The 26,306-nt window shown below is 52.8% G+C and overlaps 1 protein-coding gene and 1 non-coding gene across 4 annotated transcripts; both read left to right on the forward strand.

Annotated features, from left to right (window-relative positions):
- Positions 1-2: 2 nt before the first annotated feature.
- Positions 3-26,306, forward strand: SLC6A7 (solute carrier family 6 member 7). Of its 3 annotated transcripts, XM_061424028.1 has the most exons (14): positions 3-6,245; positions 11,152-11,335; positions 12,969-13,100; positions 13,246-13,480; positions 15,137-15,275; positions 16,573-16,707; positions 17,600-17,703; positions 17,826-17,950; positions 18,649-18,761; positions 19,077-19,208; positions 19,702-19,801; positions 19,994-20,094; positions 20,669-20,836; positions 24,509-26,306. In XM_061424028.1, exons 1-14 carry the CDS (start codon positions 6,213-6,215, stop codon positions 24,716-24,718), a joined length of 1,911 nt encoding a protein of 636 aa, XP_061280012.1. In that variant the 5' UTR covers positions 3-6,212; the 3' UTR covers positions 24,719-26,306. The 3 variants fall into 3 exon arrangements, with proteins under 3 accessions (XP_061280012.1, XP_061280013.1, XP_061280014.1); XM_061424029.1 differs by lacking the exons at positions 3-6,245; positions 11,152-11,335 and adding an exon at positions 11,342-12,774; XM_061424030.1 differs by lacking the exons at positions 3-6,245; positions 11,152-11,335 and having other exon boundaries at positions 13,012-13,100; positions 13,226-13,480.
- Positions 22,355-22,515, forward strand: LOC133252237 (U1 spliceosomal RNA). Its single transcript, XR_009737858.1, has one exon. It is a non-coding gene; the product is annotated as a U1 spliceosomal RNA (small nuclear RNA).

The following is a 26,306-nucleotide window of genomic DNA, read 5'->3' on the forward strand; positions in this document are numbered from 1 at the left end:
ATTAACACATCAAAGACTGACAAGTCCCACAGCAAAGAAACCCCCTGAATTTTCTTTAATCCAGCATTTCTCATGCTTCACTATCAAGGAGACCCCTACCAGCACCTACCAGCACCCCACAGAACACTGTGGGCTCTGGAGTGTGGGGCTGGAGGGCCATGCTTCAGCTGTGACTCAGTGTTTAGTTAGCAAGTTTGTTGTCACAAGGCCTGGACTCCAGCTTGGCCACTTCCAAGCTGTGAGATTTCAGACAAGTTACTTAGCATCTCTGAACCTCAGCGTCCCCATGTGTCAAATGGAAATAAAATACTCTAAGCTGCCTCAGAATTGTGTTTAGCACAGGGCCTGGCATGCAATAAGTCCTGTGTTTTAGCCACCTGCTCCCAGGGCTGCTATATCCTAGGGTGAGATACTGGCAGGCCTAACTGATGCTCTAACAACCCCTGCCCCCAGGGCTGAGGACAGATGGTGGCTGGGAGGATCTGAGGCAGGACAAGCCTGTCCCCAGCCACAGGAAGACCTCTGTGGGGCTGGAGGTCAGTCACCAGGCCTGGCAGGCTTGAGGAGTTGCAGCTGCTGTCTACTGGGAAGTCAAGGGGTTGGGTGGGACCCACAGGTTGGGCTGGCCATCACCTGTCAACTGCTGTTTGAGCTTCATGGAGAAGGAAACTTTGATCTAAGACAACTTCCAAGCAGTGTCTTGAGCTGCCATGTGAGATAATACATTGCCTGCCACACAGAGAATTCAACCAGATCTGGGTGTTGTAATGGCTCAGGAAAAGGACCCCTCAAGTACTGTCAGACCCTGCAGTCACCCCAGTGCTAAGAGGTGTTCGGGATTTCCTATCAGAAATGACCTGGTACTGCTTCTGCTTTGCATATAGTGACTTTATGCTTCCCCCCTGGCTGGGTGGCAGGCCCTGAGTTGGTATTAGAGATGGGGAAAGTGTGGAGGCAAAAGTGAAATCTGGCCTGGCCTGGCTGTGCAAGGCCCAGGGCCTAGTCATGGCCTCTAGCACATCTGAAACATGTGTGTTAGCACTACATTTCTGTAGGCCCCTAACGCCATGTTGAGAACCTGAGGCTTGTGGACGAGACTTCTTCACGGACTGCCAAGAACCTGGTGTGGGCTGAGCAGAGAGGGCCACAGATCAAGACTAGGGAGGGACTCGGGGCTGGGAGTGGAGTATTCACAAAGAGGAGGTCTTTAGCCAGGAAGCCAGCCTGGCTCTAAGTGGGTGAGATGCCCAACCAGTGGGACACAGAAGCTGAGAGCAGAGCAGGTGTAGGATGGGGCAGCTTCAGAGGGTATGGCCGCTCCAGAACTACTTTCTCTGAATCTCACCAGATGGACTAGCAGTCTGGATCCTCATCTTTCACAGTCACCACTGGCTGGTGTAACAAAACACATGATCTTCAGCGATAAAGTCTGAACATTTAAGCAAACTAAAAATGTTTATTTATATGCACTTAAAAATATCTTCCTATATAATAAAAGGAAGTACATTTTCATCTCACATTTTCTTTAAGTCCAGTACATATCCCCATTTTTCTGGTTTGATGTGAGACTAAGAAAAATAAAGGAGAGGGAGAGGGAAGAGGGAAAGGGAAATAGATTATTTATTAGGCTTGGATTCCTAACTAGTTATTTTGCCAAGTGGTACCCAAATTTACCCTTGGAGGGGGAAGGGGGTTGTGTTGAGAACAACTGTCAAATGTGCTCAGTGGCAGAACTCATGGCCAGTTGCATGATCATAAAACCAGGGTTTCAGAAGGTGACTGACTCATGTGGACAATGTCTTGTAAAAAATGTTGGGGAGGGGGGGTTGTTTGTTGTATGAAGTAGACTTTGCCAACAAGGGCTGTGGTGATGAGGGTGAGGATGGAGGAAGTTGTGATATGGAGAGTCTGGGCAGAGTCTGGGTGGGGTCAGACTCCTTGATTCCAGGCTTCACCTGCCTCTGCTTCACTGAATGATTTTCCAGGTCCTGCTTCCTCTGGGCCTCCCTTTCCCCATGTGAAAGGTGAGGCCCAGTGACTGCTGCTGCTGCTTGGTGGCCACCTCATGACGGGTTTGAGAATGGCTAAAGTCCCAGCCCTGTTGCCTTCCCCTCCTCTAGCACTGGCTCCCTCCAGGCCTGGATCTGCGGGGAGCAGGTGCTACTGGGAAGTAGCAACAAGGAGGCGAGTCTTTTAGGGCTCCTGAGCCAATGCCTTGTCTCTACTCCCTGTTCCCACGCTTCTCTGTGCCTTGCTTAGAGCCTAATGAAACCTACAAGCCAATGAGAGGGAGTGGTTCAGTCAAGCTGCCACCCACCCTGTAAGAGGTGTGATGGCAGCCACAGGCCCTTGGATCCAGGAGCCACTGGCTTTTGCCTCTCCCCAGGCATGGCCTGGAAGCAAAGATCAAATTGCCAACATCTGTTGGATCATCAAAAAAGCAAGAGAGTTCCAGAAAAACATCTACTTTATTGACTATGCCAAAGCCTTTGACTATGTGGATCATAACAAAATGTGGAAAATTCTTCAAGAGATGGGAATACCAGACCACTTTACTTGCCTCCTGAGAAATCTGTATACAGCTCAAGAAGCAACAGTTAGAACCAGACATGGAACAACAGACTGGTTCCAAATTGGGAAAGGAGTACATTAAGGGTGTATAATGTCACCCTTCTTATTTAACTTAAATGCAGAGTACATCATGTGAAATGCCAGGCTGGATGAAGCACAATCTGGAATCAAGATTGATGGGAGAAATAGCAATAACCTCAGATACACAGATGACACCACCCTTATGGCAGAAAGCGAAGAACTAAAGAGCCTCTTGATGAAAGTGAAAGAGGAGAGTGAAAAAGTTGGCTTAAAACTCAACATTCAAAAAACTAAGATCATGGCATCCAGTCCCATCACTTCATGGCAAATAGAAGAGGAAACCATGGAAACCTTAAGAGACTTTATTTTTTTGGGCTCCAAAATCACTGCAAATGGTGACTGCAGCCATGAAATTAAAAGATGCTTGCTCTTTGGAAGAAAAGCTATGACCAACCTAGAGAGCATATTAAAAAGCAGAGACATCACTTCGCTGACAAAGGTCCATCTAGTCAAAGCTATGGTTTTTTCAGTAGTCATGCATGGACGAGAGAGCTGGACTATGAAGAAAGCTGAGCCTTGAAGAATTGATGCTTTTGAACTATGATGTTGAAGAAGACTCTTGAGAGTCCCTTGGACTGCAAGGAGATCAAACCAGTCAATTCTAAAAGAAATCAGTCCTGAATATTCATTGGAAGGATTGATGGTGAAACAAGCTTCAATACTTTGGCTACCTGATGTGAAGAACTGACTCATTGCAAAAGACCCTGATCCTGGGAAAGATTGAAGGCAGGAGGAGAAGGGGATGACAGAAGATAAGATGGTTGGATGGGATCACCAACTAGACAGACATGAGTTTGAGCAGGCTCCGGGAGTCAGTGATGAACAGGGAAGCCTGGCATGTTGCAGTCCATGGGGTCACAAAGAGTCAGACACAACTGAGTGACTAAACTGAACTGACTGAGGCATGGCCTAAGGGCCTCCTGGCTTTATCTTCAAAGCTCCAAGATTCAGTGATTTGTGACCCTGGACATACAACTTCACTCCTTGAAGACAGTTTCCTCAGGTGCAAAATAGGGAAGGCCAAAGTTGACTCTCCAGGCTGTTGGAAAGAACTAAAATTTAGATATTGGATATGAGCTCATCAATGCACACAGTAGGGCTCAATGAATTCCACTTCACTTCACATTCATGGCTAAGGGGCTCCTTCCTTCCTGGGTCTGGAGAGGCCCTGCCTGCCCTGTGAGGCCAGGCTTAAAGAAAGGAGCAGCTGGGTGGGACCTAAAAATCACTCCACTCCAAAATCACTGCAGACGGTAATTGCAGCCATGAAACTAAAAGATGCGTGCTCCTTGGAAGAAAAGTTATGACAAACCTAGAGAGCATATTAAAAAGCAGGGACATTACTTTGCTGACAAGGGTCTGTATAGTCAAAGCTATGGTTTTTCAAGTAGTTATGTATGGGTGTGAGCGCTGGACCATAAAGAAGGCTGAGCACCAGAGAATTGATACTTTTGAATTGTGGTGCTGGAGAAGATTCTTGAGAGTCCCTTGGACAACAAGGAGATCAAACCAGTCAATCTTAAAGGAAGTCAACCCTGAATATTCATTAGAAGGACTGATGCAGAAGATGAAACTCAATACTTTGTCCACGAGCTGACTCACTAGGAAAGACCCTGATGCTGGGAAAGATTGAGGGCAGGAGAAGGGGACGACAGAGGATGAGATGGTTAGATGGCATCACTGACTCGATGGACATGAAAACTCCAGGAGACAGTGAAGGACAGCAAAGACTGGTGTGCTGCAGTCCGTGGGGTCACAAAGAGTCAGACACGATTCAGCAACTGAAGAACAACAAGTGGGACCTGGGGAGGAGAGGTAGACCTGGGAGCCTGCCAGGCCCTTTACCCAACCCTGTGCTGTGCTTTAAACTCTTCCTGTCTCCCACTCCAAGGAGAGGAGAGGCAGCAGACACTTAATCTCATTCTCCCCAAAGACCTCCCCATGTTGGCTGCCAGTAGGGCAATGCCTGAACTGGGACACTTTGGAGAGTGAAAGGAGCATGATTTGTAATGTATATGCTGGGCCTGCTACCAAATATGGGTTCAGTTCCACAAACCAATGCATATAATCGTGCTTGCTCAGTCATTTCCAATTCTTTGCGGCCTCATGGACTATAGCCCACCAGGCTCCTCTGTCCATGGAATTTTCCAGACAGTAATACTGCAGTTGGCTGCCATTTCCTACTCCAGGGGATCTTCCCAACCCAGGGATAGAACCCGAGTCTCTTGCATCTCCTGCATTAGCAGGCAGATTCTTTATCGCTGCACCGCCTGGGAAGCCCTAGCTAATAATTTCCCATCCTACCTGTGGGCTCACTGGACCCTCACAACACTCTGAGAAGTCAGCCAAGCCCAAACTGGCTGATGGCCCACTTTACAGATAGGAAACTAGAACATTTTCAAGGTCATACTTCTGGGGAACAGGAACCCACGTGTTCATGATCTAAGTCGCCATACAGTGGCACTTGCCCTATTCTTTCCCCTCACCCCAAAGTTCTTATTTCACTTTCATCCCAAGGAAAGAGGCATGTTCAGGACCACTACTAGTCTAGAAGGTCCATGAGGCCTGACTGTCACCAAGGTCCCTCACTAGCTCTGTGAACTTGAGTAACTCAAACTCTCTGTGCTGTAGTTTCCCTTTCTGTTAAATAAGGATAATAACCTCTTCTCCAGGTCACTGTGTTGAGAAAATATTAGCACCTAACCCAGGATCTGGCACACTTCAGGTGCTCAATAAATATTGGTTGATTAGGTGACTGAATAAATACCTGACTATTGGCTGTTCATTTGTTGGCAAGAGTGGACAACCCATATGGACAAATCCATAAATGTTTACTGAGCCCCTACAATGTGCCAGGCCCTATGCTGAATGTTTTCTATGCACAAACTGCTTGGAGTCCTCACATTCTTGTCAGGAAGGTAAGTTTGTTGTTACCACTTTCCAGGTAAAGAAGCGACAGCACAGAGTTTAAGTAACGTGGACAGGGTCACAAAGAAAAGAGGAGGCACAGGGACGCTGGAACCTAAGACCGGGCTGTTAGCGTTCACGTGTGTGGCCTGTCTCCTTCATTGCCCAGCTAGGGAGAGGGAGGCCCAGAGAGGGCAGGGTACTTGCCCAAGGTCACGCAGGGGGCGACAGCTGAGGCCTCAACACCGAGGGCTTCCTTCCTAGACTCCCCTCCTCACGCGCTCGGGCCCCTCCAATCCGCAGCTCTGCTTGCGGGGGTGCGCATCCCTCCCCCCCCCCCCCCCCCCCCCGCCTCCCTCCTCCTCGGTCCATCAGTCAGCCCATCAGTCTGGGAGTCTACACCGGCTCAGCGGTGCACCCCTCCCCAGCCTCGGGCGCTGCGCAGGGAGAGGCAGGGCGTTTGCAGCGCCCAGCCCGCGCCCCACGCCGGCAGCAGACGGCAGCGCCTGCGCCCGCGGCCCCCCAGCCGGTGTGCGGGAGTCGCGGAGGCCAAGGCGCGGCAGCCGGCCAGCGGCACGATCTCTTGCTCCCTCGCCGGCTCTCTGCGCTCAGGAAAAGCCAAGCTGGGAAGCCCTAGCGACCTGCCTTCCAAGATGAAGAAGCTCCAGGGAGCTCACCTTCGCAAGGTAGGGCACGAGGTCAGGGACGCACCTGAGGGAGGGATGCAGAAGCCCGCCCCCTCTCGAGCCCCCTGGGAGGGTTGGCGAGGACACCTACACTCGGCTCAGGGCTCTGGGGGAGGCCGGCTGAGCTGGATTGCAGGGAGGGGCGGGGTCACGGTCTGCGCGGGGTGGGGAGGGGTGGCCTTCCCCATCCGGGGGTCCGGATGCAGTGTGACGGCGGAAGAGGGGGAGGGGAGGCGGGGAGAGGCTAGGGTTCATTGGGCTAAGTTCTGCGAACAGGTGTCTGCAGCCACAGGAGGCGGGAGGTAGGGGTGCCGGGGCTAGGCACTCGCCCCTCCCCAGTACCTGCATCCCTTTCCCCCAGGAGCTAATTAGGGGAGTGGGGGATGCTGGAATAGCTGAGACAGCCTTGAGCTGGGTTAATGGGGGTGGGGGCTTGGACCTGGTCCTTATCTGTGCACTCTACACTGAAGCAGCCTCAGGGAGCCAGCAGGGGCACTCTGGTTTCCTGCAGGTGCTCCTGCCCTGCAGCACCCACCACCTCCTCCTCCCCATCGGCTTCGTTCTCCTGGCAGCTTTAGCTTCCCTGCTAAGACCCCAGGCTGCCGCTCAGCAGGACACAAGGGAGGCAAAGGCAAGGAGGGAAGCAATGCAAGACCCCACAGCTCGGGAGGTGGGGTGGAAGCTGGCATGCGAGCAGAGGCCAAGTCTCTGTATCCTGGGCCCAGACCTTAGCCTCTCCCCACCTTGTCCTTGGGGTTGGACCTCCCAGCCAAGTTGCAAGTGCATGAGAAGGGAGAGTCTTGGGGGAAGTTTCTGGCTTTGGGCTTAAAAGTACCAGTATTAACCAAGGAGTCCAAACTCCTGGATAGTGTTTCTGCAAATGCCGCTTACCCCGTGACTTTGGGGAAGTATGTTCTCTAACCTGGACCATTGCTGCTCTGTCCCAAGTGAGGGGCACCAAAGCAGCCCCCCCCCCCCAGTCCTGGGGTGGGGGGACACCATGAACTCACAGCAGCTGGTGTTGTTGACTGTCCCCTCTCCCACAAGCCACACCCTCACCCCCAACATGCACTCATTCAAGCTCTCTGCCCTTGGACAGCTGAGTGTGGAACTACTGTGATAAATGGGTTCTTTTTATTTACTGACATGAGTGACTTCTTAGGGTCATTTGTGGGTCTTTTGGGTCTTAAGTCCAGCCGCTGTTCTTTTCCATCTTACTCTCTCCTCCTTCCTCTCCCTCCTCACAAGAGCCCCCGCCCCTCACTGGCACAAGGCCACTCATTATGTAAATACCCATGTTGTGTGAAACCTTATCTCAAGTAATTCTCCAACAATTCTGGGAGATGGGTCTTATTATCCCCCATTTATAGACAAGGAAACTGAGGCACAGAGGGGTGCAACTTACTGCTTTCCTAAAACCAACAGGGCAGGGGTGGGGCCCTTGGCCTCAGGGTCCCTTCTCTTGGTCTTTAAGGGAAGTGGGCAGGGAGTGAGGAAGTACCAAGTGTGGCAAAGGAATGGTGTTGTTCAGAGAGGAGCATACTACTGAGAGTCGGGGGTCTGGGTCCTGGCTTTGCTCTGCCCTTAACTTACCGTTTGACCTTGAGCTCACCCCTTCTCCTCTGAAACTTATTTCCTCATCTGCACAATGATGAAGTCAGACTCCAGATTCCTATTGTTTCTCTCATCCTGAAGAAGGTATGAGAGCCTTGGCTTGGGAAATCCTACCTCTCCCAGACCTGCTGCTGCTGGTCACTACATTTGCTGGTCCCTAAAAGAGGGGTGTGGATCTGGCAAGCTCAGATTTGTGTTCCTCCGTGACTCTGGGTGGGGAGCGGGGAGATCAGGGGTGGGAGCCTCACATTCAGGCAGAAGTGTGAAGCTACTCATTAAGCTTCCAGCCTGCCCCATTGATTTGGTTGCTTTCCTGTCTTTCAATTAGTTCCATCCTTGCTGTGCCAGCCCCCTGGGATCTACCCCATGGTTGAGATGGAGGTACCACATGGGTTTTGGATTGGCTTAGCTTTGGAGGACCCCATCTTCTGTCCCTGGAGCAGAAGCAGGTTTCCCTCTGATTGGGGGAGGAGCTGACAGCATCCTGCTCTTGAAACTCTTGTCACCATGGAAACAGAGAGCCAGGACCGCTCTGTGAACACAGAAAGGGCAGCAGCTTCTCAGGAGGGATCAGAGGAACCTCATTATCGGGCCCTCCTGCCAGCTGGCCTGAATAGGACTGGGGATTCACAGGGTGTCAGGCCTTCCTCCCCATCCAATACCAGGGGCCAGTGTCAATGGCTGCTACCCTACCCCTCTTAGAGCTCACTTGGGAGGGAGTGGCTCCAGATGGCTGAAACCCATTCAGCTGGAGAGAGAAAGGGGAATCAGAGGGAAGAGGTGGATTTCATACAGGTCTGGGAACTGCTGCTACCCTCACCCCAGCATGTTTGAGATCACAGCTAAGAAATTACCAGCAACATACTGGTTTCAACCCTTAGAGCCCTGTTACTTGAAAAGCAGCTTTTCATGCTCTTCCTCATTGTCACCGTCACCCATAATCATGCTAGGCTGCCCCCATCACCACTGCCCCTCTGGCCGATAGCCAGCCTCAGGCAGGACCACCACCACGGCTGTCATTATCACCGAGGGCCCAATGCTGTTACCACGTTTCTGCCATTCTGCCACGGCAGCCAGAAACCTCCAGTCCTGTGACACCTGGACCCTCCTTTCACCATCTTCATCCTAGCACTGTTCAGATGACAAGTCACCAGCAAAGTTTCCTCTGTCACCTGATGTTTATGTAGACACCTCCTTGGGCTGGTGCCAGGAAGGACAATTTTAGGAGATAAAACAAATCGGGTAGTAGCTGTTTGCTGAATCCCTGTGCTTGGACCTGATCTGATTCGTGACCACTGCAGTGAAGTCTCCTTGGTGAATCCTGCCTCACAGATCATCAGAGCCAGAAGACTACTAACTAAAGATTATCTAAACCTGCATTTCTGCCAAGTATATCCCAGCATGCTAGCTCCTTGAAACCCTTTTCTTAAGTAGAATTGGAGGATACTTGTCTGTTCTAGTCCCTACTTGGAGAGTCACAATGCATGGTGGCCCATTAAAGGATATGACAAGTCCTGCAACAAAGAAACCTGTTTTACCTTGTGATAACCCAGCTTTCCCCAAACTTTTTTGAATAAAAAATCCCTTGTTCCCTCAAACATCTACAAACATTTCAAGTGATTTGTTTTTGGAAATCTCCTCAGTGTCCATATGGGGAAATTAAGGCTCAGAAGAGTCTTTCCTAAGGTTGAATAGTGAATTGGCACAGACCTGGGGTGAGAACCATCATCTCCTGACGTCCAGTCTAGTGGACTCACTGCTTCCCGTGGTCGTTCCTCGGCAGGAAGCAGGAGGTCCTTTTTCCTCTCTGAAAACCATGACGCTATTTGATAACATGCCTTCTTTGCAGCTCTGTTCTCCTCTACATCGGACATGGCTTTCCGAGTCAAGCAGAAAAGATCTAACTGCCCCTTTTCTCCTGCCCCGTTCCCAGAGGCACTTCTGGGAGCTGCTGTGTGAATTTTAGATGCTGGGGACTTTGGGCTTCCTTCCGGGTCCAAAGCCCAGACAACTCACGGACACGCTACCTCACATCCCTTGGGCCAGGATTCCAAGAACCCTGAGGAAGGCCTCCATCTCCCAGCCCCAGCCTAAAGGGAGGATGCCCAGTGAACTTCTCCACCCTCCTCAAATTATGGGAGGGGATCTTAGGGACAGTTGGTTCCCATTCCCCTCTGTGCAAGCATCTCTCCTCCAAAGACAGGAAGGTCACAACTTCCTTAGATAGACTGGGGCTTCAGTAGCTTCTTCCTGCTTCGGAACTAAAATTCATAGTCCTCAGCAGGCCTCTTTGAGCCACACAGCATACATCTAAACCCAAGGGAGCCCACATTCCCTCCACGCCCCATCCTTTCTATGTTAAGGGCCCACTTCTTCCTCTTGTCCTCCTGTAACTGCTTTTCCTGAACATGCTCCAGTCCAGCCACCTGCTTTGTGCACATGCTCCAAACTGCTGGTATTGTTCTTAAAATACGGCACTCAGAATGGAGTAGCAGAACTCCAGCATTGGGTGATTGACGATCTGGGCTTCAGCATTAGGAAGTCTGGACTGGAGACCTAGTTCTCCCACTAGTCAGCCTTGTAAAAACTCTGGATGTGTCATTGATACCTCTTTGAGCCTCAGTTTCCCTTTGATGAATACTTAGCTCTCAGAGATTCCCAGGTGGCTCAGTGGTAAAGAATCAGCCTGCCAATGCAGGAGACACAGGTTCAATCCCTGTGTGGGGAAGATCCCCTGGAGGAAGAAATGGCAACCCATTCCAGTATTATTGCCTGGAGAATCTCCATAGACAGAGGAGCCTGGCAGGCTACAGTCCATGGTGTCGCAAAGAGTTGGACACAATTGAGTATGCACGTACCTCTGTTTGTACCTAGCTCTCAGAATTGTTTTGGGAATGAAACCAGGTAATGTGAGTAAAACGTTTCGCACAGTGAGTGCATGATAAGTGCTCACGCATGGTAACTGTCATTAAGATCATCATCAAAATAGGACCATCACTGGATTTGACCTCTGTGTTAGCCAAACTAAGATTAAGGTAGCTTTCTTAGTGCCAGAGCCACCCTACTACTCTCAAAAGTTTGTAGTCACCTGAAATCTTGAGGAGCTCCTGCCTGCTAGCGTGTCAGCCCAGGTTAACAGTGAGAGCAGTTGATTATCTGAACCAATAGAGTTCTTTGCAATTAGCCCTGTTTGAGTTCATATTCTTATTCGAGATGGAGGTGGGGGGTGGGGGTCCCAGTTCAACCTGGCCTCACCTTTCTGTCTCACCTCTTTGGTGTCTCTTACTGGCAGCCTGTCACCCCAGACCTGCTAATGACCCCAAGCGACCAGGGCGATGTAGACCTGGACGTGGACTTTGCCGCAGACCGGGGGAACTGGACAGGCAAGCTGGACTTCCTGCTGTCCTGCATTGGCTACTGTGTCGGCCTGGGGAACGTCTGGCGTTTTCCCTATCGAGCCTATACCAATGGAGGAGGTATGAGCCTGATGCCTGCATGAGGGGTGTCGAGGCCAGAGGACCAAGGCTCAGGGTGGAGTGAGGTTTTAAGTGACCTTGGCCACGGTCTCCTATGTGACCCTGGGCTGAATTAGTTGAAAGTGGTGACCTGGGCTGGAAGTAGGAGCTCACCCTGCCTCATCCCTTTTCCTCTCCCAGTCCCTTCCTTCCTCTCTCATCCCCAGGGTGGATACTCACTCAATTCTCTCCCTAAGCCTTGGCACTCCCTGGGCCCTGAGTGATGGGCAGAGGGGGCTGCCTCCACTTTGTGATAAAGGTCTGTATCTGCCTGTCAGTGGTTACTGCGCTCTCAGTATTCTCCACATTCCTTCCTCTCCCACCTCACCTCCCTTGGAACCTCACTCCATCAATCAGTTACTCCTGGGTTCTTAAATCTTCAATCTAGCTTTGCCTCTTGGTTCCTTCCTTTCAAGCTGCAAACACAACATCTTTTCCATCTTAAATTCTCTGTCCCTGCTTCTTCATCAAGTGGCTATTCTAAGTCTCACCACCAATAGCTGGGGTTGAGCACTCACCATCTGCCAGGCCCCAGGCCTGCCTCACTTAACCCTGATGACAACCACCTGGATGGGCACTGTTGTCTTGATGAGGCAACTGTGCTTGGAGAGGCCAGGTTCCTTGCCCAAGGTCACACGCTGGCGACCCAACGTTCCACCCCAGGGTTATCATCTCCAGAGCAATCTGTCCCTGCCAGCACTGCGTGTCTCCTCCCATCTCTACCAAACTCCTTAAAGAAGCACATATTGGCAGAGCAACAGAAATGCAAGGAAAACTAGATGAAGCGAGGACAAGATGAACTGGGACGACGGGGAAGTATGGGATGAGTGCTAGCCTCTGAAGCTCTGAGAACTCAGGGATGGCCACAGTGGTCTGTCCTCCCTCTCCCCGGTTCCCGAGGCTTTTTCTCTCTGTGGGCTGACCTCATTTTTCCCTGGATCAGACTTCCTCCCTACAGGTGTGCCGGGGGTGGCCAAAGACAACTATGGAATGACTTCCTCCTCAGAACTGTTCCCTCTGAATGAATCTATGTTGAATTGCAGGGAAGGTCTCTAATTGGCCTGCCTTGGGATATGTGCCCAGAAAGGGTGGGCAGGGGTTGGCTGGTGTGACTGGCAGCCCTTCCAGAGCCATATGGTGGTGGGCAGTCCTGTAAAGGAGCTAGCTGCCAGTATGAGAAGAAAAGGAAGAGGGATGCTGGGCACAGGCGACCACAGGTGGCAGCCACAAGCATCTGAGGTGGCATTGGGAGGAGGGGAGGAGCAGGTAGACAGGAGCCAGATTCTAAAGGTCATCGATTTCTGTACTGAGGAGTTTGTACTTTATCTGGCAGGGAATGCACTCATTCACTACGTGTCTGATCTGAGCCTAGTCCTGGCCTGGGCACTAGGGCTACAGAAGTAAGTAAATCCCCATATGTCCACTTGGCCCTCAGTGATCTCCTGGCAGAAAAGAAGACAGTCCCGCAGTGCCCAGCCCCACATGAGAAGTGAAGGTGCCTGCCAGTCATGGGAGGGGGTGGGGCTAGAGCTAGGCTTTCAGGGGAGCTGACCGCCCATCCCTAGACCTTCCCTACCCTTCCTCCTCCTTGCAGGCGCCTTCCTCGTGCCCTACTTCCTCATGCTGGCCATCTGCGGCATCCCCCTCTTCTTCCTTGAGCTCTCTCTGGGCCAGTTCTCCAGTCTGGGACCCCTGGCCGTCTGGAAAATCAGCCCGCTCTTCAAAGGTGAGGCCTTGGCGGGGGGCGGTGTTGAAAGCCTGAGGGAGGCAGGGAGGTTGCCCCCTAGTCTCTGCCCTCTAGGCAGAGAGGGAGGTGAAATCTAGAAAGGGGACGGCTTCCTTGGCCTGAAGGCCGCCCCTCCCGCATCCAGGTGCCGGCGCGGCCATGCTGCTCATCGTGGGCCTAGTGGCCATCTACTACAACATGATTATCGCCTACGTCCTCTTCTACCTCTTCGCCTCCCTCACCAGCAACCTGCCCTGGGAACACTGTGGCAACTGGTGGAACACGGACCTCTGCCTCGAGCACAGAGGCTCCAAGGACGGCAACGGGGCCCTGCCCCTCAACCTCACCAGCACTGTCAGCCCCAGCGAGGAGTACTGGAGGTCAGGCCCCTGCTGGCCCAGCAGCAGTCGGGGAGGGGCAGGGGGCAGGATTGTGCCCGTGCTCCTATGGGGCTCTACATGCACCTCAAAGGTTGAGTTCAGGTGCTGTGTTGGATGGACTCTGAGTTCTAACCCCAGTTCTTCACCTGACCAGCTGTGTGGCCTTGAACAATTTATTTGGTTTGTGATGCTTTATCTTTGAATCAGGTGTGATAGTATCTGAAGGCTACTGTGAGGGTTAAAGGAAAGAAGGCATATAAATTGTGCCGCTCAGCCTGGTGGATAGTGAGTGCTCAGTAAATGCTAGCTGATAGTAATGATGCTGATGATAAGTCATTGTCAACATCTGGAGCCTCAGTTTCCTCCTCTGTACAAGGGGTAGTAAGAGTCCCTGCTTCATAGGATGGAATCAGTCAGTTACTCGTTTATTTATTCAATCTGTGATTATTGAGCGCCGGATATATTAGTAGGCAAAACACTTAGCAGAGACCAGGGTCAACAGGACCAGCTCGGGTTAGTCTAAAAGGAGAGAGGAAACTCTAGGAGAGTAAAGGGTTGCTTGAGAAGGACACAGTTAACTCAGAACCAGCCACGTCGCAAGCCCCTGTGAGTGGTGGGGGTCAGAAGGGCATCACTGCCCATTGGCCTGTCCCTAAGTCCCACTTTATAGCTGAGAAAACAAGGCCCGGAGGCTTGCTCAGTACTTACTGGCAGAGGCAGTACTAGAATCAAGGCCTCCTGATGCTTGATCCTGTTCTGGAACATTCCAGAGTTGCCTTGTTCCTAGGTAGGGACCATTGGCTGACCAGATGACACAGACCAGATAACCATAACCCTTTGCTTGCAAAAGGCTACTCTTAGGGGTTTTCTCCCAAATGAGCCCCATGTTTTTCAATGTTTTAGCCTCCAACCTGCATTTATTACATAGTTCATTCATTTGTCCATTTGAAATGAATCTAAAGTGTCTGCACCTGCTGAGGAATATGTCTGACCAGTGGGGAAGGACAGGCTTGGGTCTGCAACTAAAAGCCAAAGAACATGACATGGTCACTGGCAGCAGCCTAGGGTCTCCATGGCAACACCGTGGCCTGCTGCATCACTTGGGGAGGAGGCAGGAAGCAGATGGCACTGTCACAGGGCTTCACTGAAGGAGTTGAGTGAGTGGAGGGACTTCACAGGGGTGAGGGGATCCACATGGAAATGTGAGGCACCAGGGACTAGCAAGAGGGAGAGCCATAGCACCCCGAGGCAAGGAGGCAAGTGCTATCAGAATCAGGGGAGACTGAAAGCCTCAGAGGAAGGGCCCCCTAGCCAGAGCTATGCTGTAGAAACGGGAGTCACAGCCACACCCTCTGATGGTGTGTGGCGTGCATGCTTACACATGTATTCACACATGTGCGCAAATACCCGAACGCATCATCCAGTCTCCTGCTGTTGCCTCCCATTAGCCAGACCCCTGTGGAAACTGAAGAGGAAGGAGCCTGGGTGATAGTGTCTCTAGAGGCCCAGCTCCTGGGTGCAGAGCTGATCAGAGAAGGACGGAGAGGAATCACACAGAGAATAGCCAGATAGGCTTGTGGGTTGGCCACAACTTCACTCCATGTCTGTGGAGCATGGCAAGGTGACCACAGAACACTCAGGCCTTGTCTCCCACAGCCGCTACGTCCTCCACATCCAAGGAAGCCAGGGCATCGGGAGTCCCGGGCACATCCGCTGGAACCTCTGCCTTTGCCTGCTGCTCGCCTGGGTCATCGTGTTCCTCTGTATCCTCAAGGGTGTGAAGTCCTCGGGCAAGGTGAAGCTGGGAGGCCCTGGAGGCCTGAGAGGCTGGGAACGGCGAGGGCTTCCTGGAGGAGGCAGGGTGTGGGCTGAGCCTGAGAGGATGAATGGACTTCAGCTGGGAAGAGGGGAAGGGAGAGGACATTGAGACTGGGGAAGGGGGAGGCGCTGCCTGAAGAAAGACGTGGAGATGGGGCCGGATGGTGGCCAAGCTGGTTCACTAGACTAGAAACATGCCAAGGGCAGGACCTGTTATTCAAGCTTGTATCCTAATCTAGTGCTTGGCACTTTGGAGAAGCTCAGCAAGTGTTTGTTGAATGCCTGGAGGGTGCGCAAGATTCACAACTCTTTGAAATGCAAGGACTAGAACCCAGTTATCACACTCAGCTGGAAAGTCCAGAGGGCCTGCTTCAGGCACAGCTGGATCTAGCGGTTCAGATGAGGAATGTTGTTCTCTTGGTCTCTTAGCAATGCTTTCCTCCAGGTTGACTTCTTAGGCTTCATTCTTCATGAGCTTGCCCCTAGCAACTCCAGGCATACATCTTTCCTACTTAGTGTTCTCCCTTGCCCTAGGTTTCAAAAATCCTAGAATTGAGTCCCACTGGACAGATGGGTCTTAGACTCATCTCTGGACCAGTCACCCTGGGCAGAAGGGTGGAGTGCTCTACTTGGCTGGGCCTGGAGCTGGAAATTGAAACAGCCCCAGGTGGAAAAGTCAGGCAACTGTTATGCGAAAAAGACCAGCTAGAAGCTGGGAAGACAAAGCCCACTGTAGCTTATGGAGGGTAGGAAGGGCCATAGAGCTGTTTCAGGAGTTGGAAACCTTCTGAGTGGTTTACTCAATCATTTATAAATTAGAACTTGTCTCTCTGCAAAGTGCTGAGATGTTGTCCATGAGGAAAAGAACCATTAGAAGAAAGCATGGAGACCATTAGAAAGCCAGGAGAGGTCATCATGGTGCAAGCCAAGGCAGTGAGAGGCTTGGGACTTGACGGTGTCTGCTGGGGATGAAGCTGGAGGTTTGGGAACAGGTGGAGACAGGACAGAGGAGAATTTGGACATGTCCAATGTCTGATGACCATGCAGGCTGGGTTTGTGTGGGGGGAGGGAGAGAGAGTGGATGGTGGGAACAGCCCTGGGAAGCAGCGATGTGTGGTGGGAGTGAGGGAAGGAAAGAGAGCATCACAGATGGTGGCTGTTTCTAACTTGGGCTACCTGAAGGTTGGGGAGGTGAGTCAGTAAGATGGGGGTTTCTGAGAGGAGGAGAGAAGAGAGAAGGTCACCCCCTTCTGTCCCCATTTACTGTCTCTCAGGTGGTGTATTTCACGGCCACGTTCCCCTACCTCATCCTGCTCATGCTGCTGGTCCGTGGAGTCACCCTCCCTGGGGCCTGGAAGGGCATCCAGTTCTATCTCACCCCTCAGTTCCACCACCTGTTGTCTTCCAAGGTGAGACCCTCAAGGCCAGCATGTAAAGGGAGAGGTCAGGCTAGGGAGTGGAAAGAAGACTCCCTAGGGAAAGGGAGTGGGGGGAGGATCTTCCACATGGTGAATCCCCTGTACCAGACACTGTGCTTGGCACTGTGTATCTTTTTCCTTTATTACTATATACGATCCTATGCAGTAGACGTTATTCTCCCATTTTACAGATGAAGAAACTGAGGCCCAAAAGAATTAGCAGATCACACAGCTAGGGAGCAGCAGAGTTGGGATTTCCTCCCAGACCTGACTGTAAAACCCAAGGACGGTATTAGTAATAATAATAGAAAAATGGTCCTGACAGGTAGCATTCTTATTTGTTGGTGGATGACTACGCCTGCCCCTGCTCTAGCATTGTGCATAATGTAGTCATGTGATCCTTACCACCAGCCTATGAGGCAGGTACCATTCCTATCCCCTCAGTACAGACAGGGGACATGAGGGCTGGAGAGGTAACTGGCCTGAAGAGTCTACACAGCTTGAAAGTGGGGGAACTGGGATTCAAATCCAGGTTCCTCCAACTCCGAGAGGCAATAAAAGGGTTACAGGGGCTGATTGTCAGTACACATCTACTGAAAATTTATACAAGGCACTACTTTCTTCAGAACTGGACCAAGCTTAGAGAGTATCTTCTAGATCCTAGATGGGGAAACTGAGGCCCAGAGAGAGAAAGGAACTTGACCAAGTCCTGCAGTGTTAGAGCAGGCCTTGCTCCCAGGTGCTGTCACTCACTAGCCAGGTCCTTCATCACAGCATGCCTGGGCCTGTCAACTGGCTCTCGCCCTACCTCCTTCCCTTTCTGGGCACCACGGTGTGCCAACCTCTCCTCTCTGCCCTCCCTCTGCATCCTTCCCTGTCACAGGTGTGGATTGAAGCTGCTCTTCAGATCTTCTACTCCTTGGGTGTGGGCTTCGGGGGGCTCCTCACCTTTGCCTCCTACAACACATTTCACCAGAACATCTATAGGTCAGTGCTGCCTCCCGGACCCCGGCGGCTGGAGTGGGTAGGAGAGTGGCTCGCCAGGGAGGGCCTCGTGGGTGAGGACGGGGGCCACTCACCCTGGCCTGTGCCTGGACTTCTCCTGGCAGAGACACCTTCATTGTCACCCTGGGCAACGCCATCACCAGCATCTTGGCTGGCTTTGCCATCTTCTCCGTGCTGGGCTACATGTCTCAGGAGCTGGGTGTACCTGTGGACCAAGTAGCCAAAGCAGGTGGGCAGGCTGCCTGGCCCTGGTGGGTGGAGGGTGCATCGGGCACAGCTGGACTGGGCAAGTGAGCATATACGTGGACCAGCAAGGTTGTGGATGGGTATGGTGTGTGTGTGTGTGTGTTTGCATGCATAGCATGCATGCAAATGAATGTGTCTGAGCTGTTTTCTGAGTGTTCAAGTGCAAAAGGATGGGTGTGCAAATGAGTATGTATCAACCTGTGTCTGGAGAGAAGTGACTTTCTGGAGGAGATTGTGGTGTTTTGTCACATCTCAGGAACTTGCCTTACTTGTCCAGATGAGTCACATCCTGTATGGAGATGCCTTTGTGAGTGAATTGAGGGTTTGGATGATGTTGTGAATCAGTATCTTGCACCAATGGGAGTATCTGAGTGTGTGTGTACGTGGAACTGTTCATGCAAATGATTGTGCACTTAAGCATATTCAAATGAGGGTTTATATTTGGTCTTGTGTTTACTCATGTACTCATTATTAATTCATTTTTTTATCCACCTGTGTTTATGGAGCACGGACAGTGTGCTGGCCTGTGTCTTAGGAGTTAAGAAAGTGTTGGAAGTGTGCAGTGAGTGTACATCTCTGGGTTTGGCCCAAGTGGGTGTAAGTAGTAATCATGTGTGTTTAAGTACATATGCGGGGCCCCCACGTTCCCCAGGCTGCTGACCCCGTGTGCCCTTGGCCCAGGCCCTGGCCTGGCCTTTGTCGTCTACCCACAGGCCATGACCATGCTGCCTCTGTCACCCTTCTGGTCCTTCCTGTTCTTCTTCATGCTGCTGACTCTCGGCTTGGACAGCCAGGTGAGCTGCCCATGCCAGTGGGTGTGCCTCGTGGTACACGTCTGCGATGTGTGTGCGCCTCGCTGCATGAGTTATCCGTGTGTGATGTGGGTGTCTCTGTCTGTATGTGTATCTATGTGTGTATCTGTCCAGTGTGAAATGTATGCCTGTGTGTCTGTGTATGTCTTCACATGATGTTTCTGTATGTCTGATATGTGTGATGTGCGTATGATATGTGTGTGTTGTGCGTGTATCTGCATCTGTGGGATGTACCTCTCTGTGTGTGTTTGTATGTGTGTGGTGGGGGCAGAACTCTGAGCCCCCTTCTCCCCCCAGTTTGCCTTCTTGGAGACCATCGTGACAGCTGTTACGGACGAGTTCCCGTACTACCTTCGGCCCAAGAAGGCTGTGTTCTCGGGGCTCATCTGCGTGGCCATGTACCTGATGGGGCTGGTCCTCACCACGGATGTGAGTGGTGCTGTGGGGTGGGCGGACAGCTGGTGGGCAAGGCTGGGGCAGACACCTGCAGCGCTGTCTGTGGCCAGGCCAACATGCCCCAAGCTACCTGCGTCTTCCTCTGTGGGAGGAAGCTAGTCCACCCCAGACCCTCTTTCTCAAGAAGCAGCTTGGCCTATGACCCAGAGTTCTGATTTTGGAGTCTGAAAAGTCTTCCAGGCTTATTCTTGCACTTGATGAATGACCTCAGGACAAGTGGCTTCACCTCCCTGAGCCTGTTTTCCCACTGATAAAGTGGGGTCTACATATAGGCTATAGGCTTGTGAGACTCAAATCGGATGGTGTGTATAGAGGGCTTGGCAGGCAGACAGCAGTCGCACTCTATCATCTTGCTCTCCCTACTGGCCTGCCTGCTCCCAGCTCCCTTCTTCCTGCCTGGAGAAGGGGCAGCACTGGGGATCGGGGCTGGGATGAGGGCACTCCAGAGCTGTGACTTGTGTTCCAGGGGGGCATGTACTGGCTGGTCCTTCTGGACGACTACAGCGCCAGCTTCGGGCTGATGGTGGTGGTGATCACCACGTGCCTCGCCGTCACCCGGGTGTATGGTGAGAGGGGCTGTGGGAGGTGGAGTCAGGCTCCCAGCTGTGGGAGAATGGGAGTCTACCCTGGAGCCCCCCTGCACTGGGTCCCTGGTCCCAAGGGCCAGGGTTTCCAGTGGGGGCAACTGGGGTGGAGGAGGGGCTGACGGTGCTTGTGGGGCTGTGGGTGGGGCCATTCCCCCTCCTTTCCCCGTGCAGGCATCCAGAGGTTCTGCCGGGACATCCACATGATGCTGGGCTTCAAGCCGGGCTTCTACTTCAGGGCCTGCTGGCTGTTCCTGTCCCCAGCCACGCTCCTGGTAACCAGGGTGGAAGGGAGGGCTGCTGGCTGGGGGCTCAGGGGTGAGAGCAGGGCCCTTCTGGGCATTCAGTCTAGGGGGACTGCCCTAGCCCTCAGTGGACCTCTGTCAGGGCTGGGGGATAGAATGAGTACCAGGATCCTGGTCTACTCCCCTCTCCCGTGGTGTCCCCAGCTTTTGTAGCTGTGCTGGGCCTGGCCCTGTGTTTGATTGGCAGAATGAGTGGGGCTTTCTTAGGCTTCAGAGCTTTAGGGCTGGGGTGGTGAGGCTGTGCTTCTTAGCCTTGGATTTGGAGCAGCTCAGGGATAGGCCATCTCAGGTTTTGGCATTGGGTCAGCTTTGGACAGGGCTGTCTCAGGACTTGCAAAGGCTCCAAAGATGGGCCAGCTCAAGTTCTGGTATAGCTTCGGACTGGGCTTTCTCAGAGACTGGGTGGCTCTGGGCTGGGCTCTCTCAGGCCTTGGGATGGCCCTGGGCTGAGCTATCTCAGGCTTTACAGTAGCTCAGACCTGGGCTATCCCAAGCCCTGGGGCCTGCCCGAGGCCCTCTGTGACGCTGGAGCCCCCACCTGCAGGCCCTGCTGGTGTATAGCATCGTCAAGTACCAGCCCTCAGAGTATGGCAGCTACCGCTTCCCAGCCTGGGCAGAGCTGCTGGGCATCCTGATGGGCCTGCTGTCCTGCCTCATGATCCCAGCCGGCATGCTGGTAGCCGTGCTTCGAGAGGAGGGCTCGCTCTGGGAGGTGAGTCTGCCCCACCCCTGCTTGCCCCCAGCCCCCAACCCCATGGCCCTGCTCTGCACCCAACCTCTAGAGCAGACAATCTCTGCTCCAACACCTTTTTCAGGACCTGCAGGGTGCTTTTAACTGGGAAGAGCATTTTTTTCCTAACCAGTAGCCTGAGTTGTGAATCAGCTCAGATCGGCTTGGGCTGTGGCAGGCTCTGAGGGCCAGAGTCCTGTTCTGTGGCCCCTCATACCATGCGGGGCCTCTGGCAGGGGAGGGGCGCAATCCAGAGACCACTAATGTTGGCCAGTGCCCCCCTGTCCTGGGGAAACCTGAAAGGACAAGGGGTTTACCCACTGTCCCATGGAGAGTTGTGCACGGGTCAGAACTTGAACTTGGGTTGCTAGCTTTCCTATGGAACTCTGGGTCTGAAGCAACATGGAGGGACCCCAGGGATGAGCCGTCACCCTCCTCTGTGACCAGGAGCCCTGCCCATGGCCAGGGCTTGGTGGGGAGACCCAGGGAGCATACAGAGTGCAGGCCGTGTGGCATGGGATTCTGCAGGCCCGGAAGATGGGAGGAGGGGCCCTCTGTGGGTCAGTGGACATGCCGGGATGCTGTATGGCTGCTGGAGACCCACCCCTCTGAACCTCAAGTGCCTCGGCACGCTGGGTCCTCCAGTTCTGAGGCAGTGGGCGGGGAGTCCTCTGGTGGCAAGAGGGTGTTAGAGTGAGCAGGGCTGAGTGAGCATGCTAGGGCCCAGAGACGGCCTTGGGACACACACACATTCACGCCCACCATCAGAAGTGTGCTGGAGCCACCAGCACTGCTTCATGAGAGCTAACTGGTAAATACTCAGGAGAACTGTGAGCCATTGTTAAATCGTTGATAACTTGAAATTGACAAGGGCGGGAATAATTATAACGGTGAAATTGGCTAGGAATCAGGACTCCTATGCTCCTCCACTCCTCCCCAGCCTGCTAACCAGCACACTGCTGCCCCCCTGCTCATTCACCTTCGCTGTTCCTTGGCTGTCCCTCATCCCACCTTCCAGTTTCCGAAGAGAAGCTCAGAGCCCTTCTCTGGCAGAAGTGGACATAGACCACAGGGGCGTCCTGGAGTCCAGCCACTGCTCTGTCTCCAACTGCTGTGTGACTTGAGGCAAACCCCTTCCCTCTCTGAACTGCAGGAGCCCCACCTGTGCTACTAAAGGAAACTTGTCTCCATGTTGAGAGCCAGGGTGTCTGCGAAGGGAAGGAGGAAGTTTATAGTACCCAAGCCTGGCTTTGTCTCCTTCCTGTCCCGCTGCCACCGCCACCCACAGTCAGGCAGAGGGGCCATGGCACTGGGGGCTCTGTGAGCCCCACAGAGGAGTCACTGTCCAGCTCAGGAGTGCCACCTTCAGAGACCAGGGCTCCCAGCACTGACACACTGGGATAGGAGTCCTGGGGCTGCCCCTTGCCAGCTTTGGGATCCTAAGCAAGTGAGTGCACCTCTCTGAAGCTTGCTTTCTCTGTCTTTAAAATGAGGGCAGGTGTCCTTACCTGTCAGGGGACTTGCCATGATCACGAAGCTGGTTTTCCAGGGTGTGGTTCATCCATTGCACTCCAGATGTGCTAACCCCTGTGATTTCCCCAAATGTAGGAAACTCGACTGCATGATCTGTGGTAGTGGGGGACTGAGTTCACGCTCTCCTAGGAAAAAAAAGGGGGAAATTAAGTATAGTGATACCTGCCCAGAGGGTTGCTGTGAGAAGAAAAAAAGGTCATCAACATGGTCAGTACTGTGAGACACACAAAAGCAGAGTATTTTCAAGTTCAGGATGCCGTCAAGACTGCCTGGGTTTGAACACTAGCACCACCACTTCCCCCCTGTGCGACCTTGGCCAATTTAACTAATGTCTCAGAACCATTCTTTCAGCTAGTATCTGTAGGGCTGGAGGTAATAATACTACCCTCTCACAGGAATACTCTAAGGATTACATAAGCCCATCCTCAGCACAGAGCTGCGACGCACAAGGCTCAGTTTTAAGCCAGTTCAAAATCGCCTCAAGATCAGGGGTGATTTTGCCCTTAGGGGACACTGGGTAATGTCTAGAGACTTTTTGATTGTCCTGAGAGGGTAGGGTTAGAGGAAGAATGCTACTGGCATCTAGAAGTCAGGGATCCTGCCACACACTGTTCAGTGTGCAGAACTCCTCTCTAACCACAGCATCAGCAGGGCTCTCGGGTTGAGAAACCTGGTCTAGACACTAGAGTGCAGCTGGAAACAGATTTCAGTCCTTAAACTCAGGGAGCTTGTATTTTAATGCAGGAGACAGACAATAAACAAACATATGAAGGCAGTGGTAAGTGTAATACTTAAAAACAAAACCAAGCCAGAATACAGGAATAGAGAGTGAAGGAAGTTCAGGCCAGGGTGACCACGGGAGACCTCTTTTAGGAGGTGATAGAGACCTGACTAAATCACCAAGGTGATTGGTTTAGATGTCTAGATGGCTAAGGGGAGAGCATCCTAGGCAGAAGGACAGTCAGTGCAAAGGCCCTGAGGCAGAAGGAGCTAGCATGTTTGAGGCCTGTAAGAGGTCAGTGAGACTGGATCAGAGCTGGTAGAGAGAGTGTGGCAGGAGCCAACGTCACAAAGATAGACAGGGGCCAAGACACGGAGGCCAGGGGAGCACTTTGGATTTCATTCCAAGTGAGATGACAAGTTTTTGGCAGGTTTCTGATCAGTGGGGTAACATGCTTCCAATAAACACATTTTAATGGACATCACTATGCTGTGGGTATGGGGCTGTGCGAGGCCCTTAGCCCAGGGCTCACATGCATTATCTCCCTTGGGACCTACACCCTGTGGCTCCACTTACTGTTGGTGTCTTTCTTCACTGAAGAGTCTGGGGCTCTTCTCCCTGGCAGGGCAGGCAGAGAGCTTGGGAATGTGGTTTGAGGAAGATGGAACCCTAGAATGTCCAGGCTTAGTCATCATCTTAGTCAACTCCCTCCTTCCATGGAAACTGGGCTGGGAGAGGGAAAGGTCAGATATCAGAGTGAAACAGAGGCAGAATGTCAGAGATGGCCACTCTGGGATTTCCCTGGTGGTTCAGCAGTTAAGACTCCACGGTTCCAATGCAGGGGATGTGGGTTCAATCCCTGATCAAGGAACTAAGATCCCACATGCCACCCACTGTGACTGAAAAATTAAAAAGAGAGAGAGAGACATGGTCATTCGGTCTCCATCCTGCTAGGGCATAGGTGTCCCACCAAAGCTCCCAGCTCTTCAAGGCTCAGCATTTAGGGAAAGGGACCCAGAGTGGACTCCCAGACTGCCTACCACGTAACCACAACAACAGCCACCATTTATTGGGCCTTACTCTGTTGCCAGCACCCTGCTGAGAGCTTTATCTCAGTGCCTTGCTAACCATCCTTTGAAGGCATCCTGTTTCCAAGGTACAGATGCTGGAAGCAGAGCTTAAATTTCATGCCCAAAGACCACCCACCCAACTTGTGAGCTGCAGGGCAGGATTATCTCCACTCATGTGACACTCCTCTGGGGAAGTGACAGCACCCCCTCCCTTTCCCCAGGTGTTTGTAAAGACTAATCCAGGTGACTTGGTGAGGGTTTTGCCAGTGCTCAGCCGCAAGAAGCACTCCACCAGCCCTGGTTCTCACCCCTGTGGTTGCTTTGCTGCAGCGGCTTCAGCAGGCGAGCCGGCCAGCCATGGATTGGGGCCCATCACTGGAGGAGAACCGGACAGGCATGTACGTGGCTACGCTGGCTGGGAGCCAGTCACCCAAGCCATTGATGGTGCACATGCGCAAGTACGGGGGCATCACCAGCTTCGAGAACACGGCTATCGAAGTAGACCGTGAGATTGCAGAGGAGGAGGAATCCATGATGTGAGACGGAAAGAAGGCAGACATCAGGCCCTGCTGGCCCCCAAGGGAAGCTGCACACCCTCTGGGGTTCTGAGAGGCCTGAGGCTGTTGGAGGTTGCCATGGTGATGCTGGTCCCCAAAGCAAGCCCTTCTTTGTAACCTCTGCCTCTCCCAAAACCTCTGTCTGCTCCCTACAGACACACAGACATTCAAAGCTGAGATGAGCCAGCTCAGCCCTTCCTTCACAGACAGACAGACTGAGGCCAAGGAGGAGGGACTTACCCAAGGTCACATGGCAGAGGGGACTGGACCCCAGGCCTCCTAACCAGTGAGCTCCCTTTCTCACGTGGCAGCTGGCACCACCCTCTCATCTCTGTTCAGGACTCAGTCCCCTCTCTTTCCCTAAGGGAGCCTGCTCCATACACTTCAATGCAGCTGGAATCTTCAGCTGGCAGGGACACTCGGGTGTCCCAAGGTTCGTGAGGCCCCATCAAGGGTTAGCAAGTCAAGTGGGAGAAAGATCCCCATGGGGTCACGGGTGCAGGCCAAGTTTCCTAAAGGAGGTAGGGCCTGAGGCACGGGAGGATGGGCAGATTTGGAGAGAGAGAGAAAAAGAGGAGGGCAGGGTGGGGAGGGCCTCTGGCCAAGGCGCTCACCCAGCCAAGGTGTGAGGTTAGATTATGGCCCCCTTTTCCTCCCCTGGGGCCAGGAGGCAGTCCAGGGAGTGACCAAGGGCACGTGAGCAGGGAGAATGGTGGGAGAAGCAAGTATTTTCAGGTTACAACAGGATTCAGGTGCGAATGAAGACTGAGGGAGTGGGGGAGTCAGAGACGTGGGCAGGCAGGGCGTTTGCATGATCCTGTGCTTTAGATAGAATATACTTCTGGCTCAGTGCACAGGGTGGAGGTGGGAAGCCTGCTGAGGACAGAGCATAGGGGCCAATGCCTAAGCTAGGGTGTTAAGCAAGTGGACGGAAGGGGAAGGAGGAGGACCCCACAACTTCCCTCACTGGACCCCATTTCCTCCTGTGCGGGGAGCCATGGACACCCTTAGGACTGGGGGAGGGGGCACCTGCCCTGCCCTGTAGAGGTGGAGACAAGGGGTCACAGTCAGGACCTAGGGCCCCTCTCCTCCCCTCTTCCTTGTCCTGGCAGCCCTCATTGTCTCCACCAGCTCCAGGCATTGCTGGGGAATTGACCTTGGCTATGGACCACCAGGCAACTAAGAGACTTAGAGATGGTTCACAGGCATGACTGTCTGGTCCCAATGCTGCCCACTCTGCTTCAGCACGCGGGTCCCTGGGCATGGATATGAAGGTAGAGGCAGAGAGCAACCAACACCCCAGGCCTGTGACCTGTGACAGGTTACCCAGAGACTCTGGTGTCTTCAATCCCCAAGCATGGGAGGGGCTGCCCTAGGGTCCCTCCTTCCCTGAAGGATGAGGGTGGGGTGGGAAAATGCCTGAGCAGCTTCTCTACACAGGGCATCCTCTGTGGGGCAGTACGGCCTGGAGCAGCTGTCCAGCCTCTGTGCTCTCTCTCTCTCCCAGGGTCTCCCCAACTCATCTGTGTTCTGTTGGCTTATTGTTAATAAAGACCAATGAAGTCATCTTC

Source organism: Bos javanicus, chromosome 7 (genome assembly GCF_032452875.1).
Source record: "Bos javanicus breed banteng chromosome 7, ARS-OSU_banteng_1.0, whole genome shotgun sequence".
NCBI classification, from domain to species: Eukaryota; Metazoa; Chordata; class Mammalia; order Artiodactyla; family Bovidae; genus Bos; species Bos javanicus.

Bases quoted from the DNA above. Each gene is read 5' to 3' on its own strand.
- SLC6A7 (XM_061424028.1), top strand. From the start codon at position 6,213: ATGAAGAAGCTCCAGGGAGCTCACCTTCGCAAG. The intron at 17,951-18,648 runs GTGGGCAGGCTG...CCCTTGGCCCAG, and splicing joins GGACCAAGTAGCCAAAGCAG to GCCCTGGCCTGGCCTTTGTC. The intron at 18,762-19,076 runs GTGAGCTGCCCA...TTCTCCCCCCAG, and splicing joins CTCTCGGCTTGGACAGCCAG to TTTGCCTTCTTGGAGACCAT.